Consider the following 7,316-nt stretch of genomic DNA (forward strand, 5'->3'; position numbering starts at 1 on the left):
TTTGTAAAAAATCTATGAGCATAAGCCTGACACTGAATTGAGAGAAGCAATCAGCAGAAATCAGTGGCAAGTGGTGAAGTTTAAAGATGGTGGGGCAATATCCCCATTACTTTTTGGGCTCTACCCACTTAACCCTATGAGACGACATGTTTTGTTCAAGATCATTTGCATTTCCCATCACATCCCCTAACTGAAACCTAAACTGAGAAATACACTGGGTGAGATTTACCGATGTGATGCTTCAAAAACAATTAAGCAATAGTGCTCTATTCTCCCACCACTGTGACTTTATAGAATTTGGTGAATTGCAGATGAACACAAAGAGACCACAAGTAAAAATAGGCCAAGGCATTTGGACCCAGTGAAACAGTCAAGATTTGGGACCGATGTTATAATGTAAGTTGACGTTCCTCTGGGAAATACAGAACGTGACATTTTAGAAGGTTTTTCATTTATTGAATATAAATACTTCACTTGCAGTTAATACAGTGAACACTATAATGGAATAAAGCATAGTCACATTGGCATCCAGACATTTTTGTTACCAGTCAGTGATAAACTTTTTAAAAGGACCACTATAGGCACCCAGACCACTTCAGCTCAATGAAGTGGTCTGAGTGCCAGGTACATCTAGGGTTAACCCTGCATTTGTAAACATAGCAGTTTCAGAGAAACTGCTAGGTTTACATTAGGGTTAATCCAGCCTCTAGTGGCTGTCTCATTGACAGCCACTAGAGGCGCTTCCTACTGTGAAAAATCAGTGAGAAGACGCTGCCGTCCATTGGAAAGCATTGAGAAATGCTTTCCAATGGACTGATTGAATGCGTGCGCGGCTCTTGCCGTGCATGCGCATTCGGCGGATGACGTCGGAAGAGGGAGGAGAGTCCCCAGCACTGAAGGAGTCAGTCGCTGGCGAAAGGCAAGTGTTTAACCCCTCTTGAGCCCAGCGGGAGGGGGACCCAAAGACCCTATAGTACCAGGAAAACTAGTTTGTTTTCCTGGCACTATAGTGGTCCTTTAAGCAATCAAAACACTAGGGCTTTTTTAGGCAACTTGAGGGTAGGCACTTCCTTTTGGACTGTTGCATTAATTTATTTTTTTTTATATTTAAAAACATACATTTAGTGCAGCATTTATAGTGTAAAATGTTCCAGCACTTAGCTGAAGGAGTTACAAACATGACTGAGTAATATAAACTTGGCTGTTAAAGTGTAATTATAGCATATTTCCATTGCTATAATACTCAAATGTTTAGGTTCTGCCCCTCCGACCCCTTTTACCTTTGTAGTGACTGTCTCTGCGCTGCCATCCAGTCTCCTGGCTGAGATCAATCTCAGGTTAGTGCGCATGTGTGGCAATATGTCAAGCTCCGCCAATCAAATGGTCTCTGAGACCAGCTAATAGAGAAATCCACTTTTCACTATATTTCTGCTTGTGTATCTTTTGTGGCTATCAGTGTGACAGCTACTAGATTAATTTAAAACCTGCAATGTACACATTGCTAATCCCACAGAATGCCAATGTTTTAGTTGCTGGCTTGAACAGGCAAGGAAGATAGCACCCAGACCACTTCATTGAGATAAAGCTGTCTGGGTGTCTATAGTGTTCCTTTAATTGCCAATTTATATGAAGTGATTGGCAGCTACACCCGAAAGGGTAAACTGAACCATAGAAAATATACTTTTCAATCATTCACCACCAATATTCAAGTAGTAATACTGAAAGAAAATTCAATGAAGGAATTTATATGAATAGTACTTGGATACAATAAACCTCTCTCTTTTATTCCAGCTGGAGTAGCGCTGCAAGAGATTTTTGTACAATAAATCCCCTTTTACCACGTAACAGATTTAATACGCACTAGGTTTGTATTATCTGTTCATTTCACTCTAGCACACACAAAATATTACATTTAGTAGTTTGCTGCAATTCATAGAAGAATCATTTGAAACAGTGATCAGTGAAATCAAATTTGCTGTATTTGGTTACTGCCAGTCAGAAAACCATGTAAAAGCGAGTCGGTATACTACAATGGTGGTGTAAAGTAATGCAAGAACATTAATTCAAGAGCAGTATATTGGGCTTTTTTCTGAGGTTTCACAAATCACCCTGTTTATTTAAGTATTAAGCATGCTATAATTTTGTTATAAGTAAATCAGCTTTTCTTGGAGCACTCTTTGCGTTCAGTTTGAAAGTCATTGTAACCCATTTACTATGCTATTAGAATATAGAGGGAAAAAAGGTGTACAGAGATATCTTAACTATTGTCCAAGGGCCTAGTTACATCGGACACGTGACTTGGGCAGCTTGGAAACCCTGTTCAGAATGGTCCAATGTCAATTCTGTAATTCTGTGCAAAAAATACATTATGTTAGCTACAGATGTAATGAATTTCTCCAGGTCTTGGAAGACTATCGCCTGGTGCTCGATTCAGGATAAGATTTTTTTTTTTTTTTTTTACTATAAAAAAAAAATTACACTTACAATAATTAAGTTAAAGCAAGCCTTTAACAATGATCGATGAGATGGAGGCACCTAGCTGCTAAATATAAAAACACAAAAATCTAAACTTTTAAAAAAAGGGTATTTATATAATAAAAAGCATGTGACAGTTTCCTTTTTGGACAGAGTAAAATGACAATTGAATATAAACAGGATCAGCTACCAAATTCTAAAATGTGACTAGCCATTGTGCTGGAGTCAAAATGGTCTCGTTATGTGGTAGTTCAGTTTGCCTATAATTAGAAATAACTAATGTAATTCTCAAGGATACCTAATGGCAGATTCATTCTCCAGCAGGCAGGAACCCAATTTAGTAAAAAAAACACAAACGCAAGCCATGGCTTGGAATCTTACATCAGTTAAATGTATACATAGTGCATTGTTCACACCTGAAACATACATAAAACAGAAAAGAGAACAAACAGAATAAACATGTCCACAAGTAGTTCACTTTACATTTTTTAATAAATTAATGTCATTCAAAATACAGTGCCAGAACATGATGCAGCTAAACATGCTAGTAGGGTTTGTCATGAAGCACCTGTGCTCATGTTAAATTGGCTGTGGTGCCCCTCTACTGCTAGTGGTTCCTGGGATTGATATTAATGCCGGAGCAGCACTAGGCATATGCTCTCTTGTGCAGAAGAGTGCCATGTAAATGTATTCCTGAACAGTTCTTTTCCCTTCCCCAGAAAAAAAAACAAAACCTATGGTATATCAATACACAATCACACTACAGTAAATGCTTGTTAAGTTAACAAAAATGATACAGACCTGGTTATTCCACACTAAAACCTTGTTTTTACAAATGTTGTTAGGGAAAGAAAAAGATATCAGCAGCAGTTTTTTGTATGAATGAACCTACACCATTGCATGACAAAAGGTGCTGGTTCTGTTTGTTTAATCCCTTGGCTGCAAGATAGCAGTTAAGGGTTTAAAAAGCTCCACAGGGACCCGTACTATGAGGGGCTGGCAAATACTTGGGATGCCCTGTTCTGCCCGTAAGGGCGTAACAAGGCCCTCTTGGAAGACCTGTATTCTAAGACAGAAAGGTACAGGTTTATTGACAACAGATACACATGTGCCTTGCACAGCCTGACTGAGCCTGCAGTCATAGATTGACCTGTGTGTTATCAAAATGAAATACTAGTTTTCCTGCAGCAGGAAAGATTGGATTTAACACAAAGTAGAATATGTTATAGATTACATGTTGAGGTGGGACTTTGGTGATAAATTACTTTTCAAAAATAAAACCTGCAGGTATACTGCGTTTTTCTCTACTACTTCCAAGTCAAGCTTGAGCTGGTAATTAGTTGAAATCACACTTTTCTTTTTTTGTTTTTTTTTAATTCACTACATAGGCATTAAAACAAACGTTAGAGATAAATGTTCTGTTTGGAGATGATATCACACAATGAAGAATCTCTACCTCAGCCTCTATGACAAGATATATGGTTGTACTGGCTTTTACAATGGATAGCATGCGGAGGTGGTAACCTGGAAGTTAATGAAAACTGGCAAGGTCTCATTTTACCAGGCATACATATATGTATGTGTAGATTGGGTTTCACTGCACATTTGTACATATAGTCCAACAGGATATCCAATTAGAAGTAGTTTTGAATTATGGAAGTTTTTTTTTTTTTTTATACTTACAATAATATAAATAGCAGATGGGTAATTTATGCGTTTGCTTTTTAAAATAAAAAAGGATAAATAACTTGGGAAAATAGAAGAAAATAAAAGAAAAGAGAAGAAAAAAAAAAATCACAGGGATACAATTATATTCTTTTGGTAAACCGGAACGCTAAGGCTGGCTGAATATACAGAGTTTTTGCTTTTCTCTTAACATTAGCAGGTCAAATATTTCATATAATGGAAGCATATCTCCCTATATAAATGCATTAAAGGCTACAAATACGTTAAGTAGGACATAAAAATAAGGTCTGAAAGATAAGCGGTGCAAACTTATTTTCCCAGCCCATTTCCTTAACAGTACAGTTCTAATGAACTATGGTTGAGGAACGGGGATCCATGCATACAGTCACTGGTATCTGCCCAACTATACAGGGGGTAACGTAACCATATCCCCATCCAGTTCAAACTCATCAGCTCCATCTGGTGAGAAAAGATGTGTGGGAGGTTTCCATGGGGACACTTCAAGGCATGAAGGGTAGAGCTTTCCTACAGTGCACCGAAACTCTTTCCCCAAATCCCAAAGGACACGCTCGGAAATTTGTTGACGCAGAAACCACTGATCAAGGTCCATGTCATACTGGTAGATCGCATACTTTGCTTTTTCATGCATATGAGTCTCTCTGATAAAAACACACAAGGAATTGGATATGACAACTGCTCTGACACAAGGATCAGAGTAGCGCTTTGCAGGTACATTAGCGGCCATATACCATTCATTTTTATGCACATCGTACACTTCAACGGTTACGGAAGACCCATCCACAGTATTGGAGGGGAGCCTAATTCCAGAGTTGCCAGTATGCAGGCCTCCGAGGTAAAATATTTTGTTTTCAAATGCAGCAGCAGAGGCAAAGCATCTACTGGTTTGCCTCATGGCCATTTCTACCCAGATACCAGACCTTGGAATGTAACAGTATGTTAAGTTGTATGCCATTACATATATGCAGTCATGGACCACTACAGCAACATTCCATTGCCATGCACATGGGAGAGGGCTCACCATAGTCCACTCATCCCTCTCACAGTCATATCTTTCTACAGTTCTTCGATTCAGTTCACCACCAACACTATCTCCTCCGATTGCATAGATGTAACCATCACACCATACCAAAGAAGGCTTTGTACGCACAGACAACATAGGGGTCTTTGGAACCCAAGTATTTTGCTGGGCATCAAACCAGTAAAAAGAATTCACAGTCCTGAAGGCAGCCTGAAGTTTACTTGGCTTGCTATGATTGCTTTTGGAGTTCTTTAGAGGGACTTGCCCTCCAGCTATAAAAATATCATTGTCAGGTGTCACCACAGTACCAATTTTATGTAGCTCGGCAGGAGGATTACAAAGCTTATATACCTTTTCTGCCTGAGGACTGTAACAGATTGAGGAGTAATAACTCGGGTTTTCTGAAGCAGCTTCAATTATTATTATCATTTCCTCTTTAGTCATGCCAAGCCTTGGTTTAAAAAACTTTGGCATGGATTTGTAGAGTCCTTGCACCACCACCGACTTGTCATTTGGTGGCAAGCCTTGAAACCACTCCCGCTGTATCACCTCTGAAAGGGCATCAATACGAAGGTGACTAAGGACGGTAGACAAATACTGAGAGCGTGACACAGTGTTGTAGTCTAGCCAGGACATTGCAGCTTCTCTGACAGTCTCTTCTTTTTCAACGTTTAAATTGTCACTACTCACAAGATCAATCAATAGCTCACTGGATAGTTGCATAAAAGCATCCTGGTGGTAGACTGTTGTAAACTTGTGCTCTACCATTCTTTTGGCGCTCTGCTTTAACTCTTCACAGCTGAACAGGTCAGCAAAACTCAGAAGACGCACACAGTTTTTGGCATTGATTTTTTTGATTAAATATTCTCTACAGAGCTGCAACACATGATCCACCTGCAATAAAAAAAAAATGGAAAATAAAAATCAGTTGTAATGATCCAACAAAAGTTCATCAAAGGTTTCTATTCAAGTGTAGAAATACAATTTTTGGATACAATTTGGATTTTAGGATGGAAAAATATTTAACATTTAGCCACTTTGATGCTAAGCCTCTACTGAGTATTATCAGTTGTCTTAGTTCAATGTGAAATTAAATTTGGCACTTTTTTGTTGTGTACAGGAAACAATATTCACACATTTCCGAAAGCTAACCCCCTCTCCACCCAAAAAATATAAAAATAAATATAGATTATCTCTCTCTTTGTTGTCTAAAAAAAAATATAACTCCTGGAGTGAAAATAAAAACGCAAAAGTGAAATGGAGTACTAAAATGCATTTCAAATAACAGCATTATTATTAGTATTAATATACTTTTTCTAGATCTCAACAAACATTTCAGAAATGCCATGAACCTAAAAACAATTTTGATTTTATGTATTATGTTGTAGGTTTTTTTGTGGTTTTGTTTTCTCACCAGAAAAGAAGAGACTTATTTCAAATGTATTCATATTTGGTGTAATAGGCAGGGGATACATTGAGTAATTATTTATAACACTACCCCAAAGTTGAGTTTCCTCAGAAATCACCAAGAGTCCTTGAAAGATAATAAAAACCTGATTTAACAAATACAAATCAATGTTGATCCCATGCAGCCATTTTGGACTGAGGACAGACAGGTGTTTGTCTTGACCCTGTGTATATTTATACATCACTATCATATCCAATCTGAGACACATTTTACTTCTTAAAATAAAGAAATGCAATTTTCCTTTGCTTTTGCATAACTAAAATTTTCCATTTTCCTTATTAATTTTTACCCTACTTCTGAATGTTCCAGTTCTATCAAATATTTCTTTAAAACTTCCCTGCATATTCAGGGCAAGGTCTTACTATTTATTTATAAAAGTAATAACTCTTTTATGCATGACATTACCTTACATGCCTTGGTAAAGGCATGCTGATATTGCACATTGTTGCCTAGTCCCTAGTCTGATCTTTAATTGTTTCTAAGTTCCTCTTATTTTACATTAGTCCTTATTCACAGCCATTTAAGATGTAAATTGCTGGTGGGCTCCATATCCCAAAAATACATGTCTTTTGTAAGGATGCATATGTATGTATTTATATTAATCTCATTTAACACTTTATTGCTCTGAAGGCTTGTTTATCAAAACAA

The 7,316-nt window shown here is 37.6% G+C and overlaps 1 protein-coding gene across 2 annotated transcripts in view; it reads right to left on the reverse strand.

The window, feature by feature from the left end:
* Positions 1-2,948: 2,948 nt before the first annotated feature.
* The window catches only part of KBTBD2 (kelch repeat and BTB domain containing 2), a 51,689-nt gene continuing 47,321 nt past the window's right edge, over positions 2,949-7,316 (reverse strand). For both annotated transcript variants that reach the window (XM_063452064.1, XM_063452065.1), the window contains exon 5: positions 2,949-6,094. In XM_063452064.1, coding sequence (XP_063308134.1) covers positions 4,565-6,094 — 1,530 coding nt within the window. In that variant the 3' untranslated portion in view covers positions 2,949-4,564. The remainder of the gene's footprint in view (positions 6,095-7,316) is intronic.

This window comes from Pelobates fuscus, chromosome 4, assembly GCF_036172605.1.
Source record: "Pelobates fuscus isolate aPelFus1 chromosome 4, aPelFus1.pri, whole genome shotgun sequence".
In the NCBI taxonomy this organism is placed as follows: domain Eukaryota; kingdom Metazoa; phylum Chordata; class Amphibia; order Anura; family Pelobatidae; genus Pelobates; species Pelobates fuscus.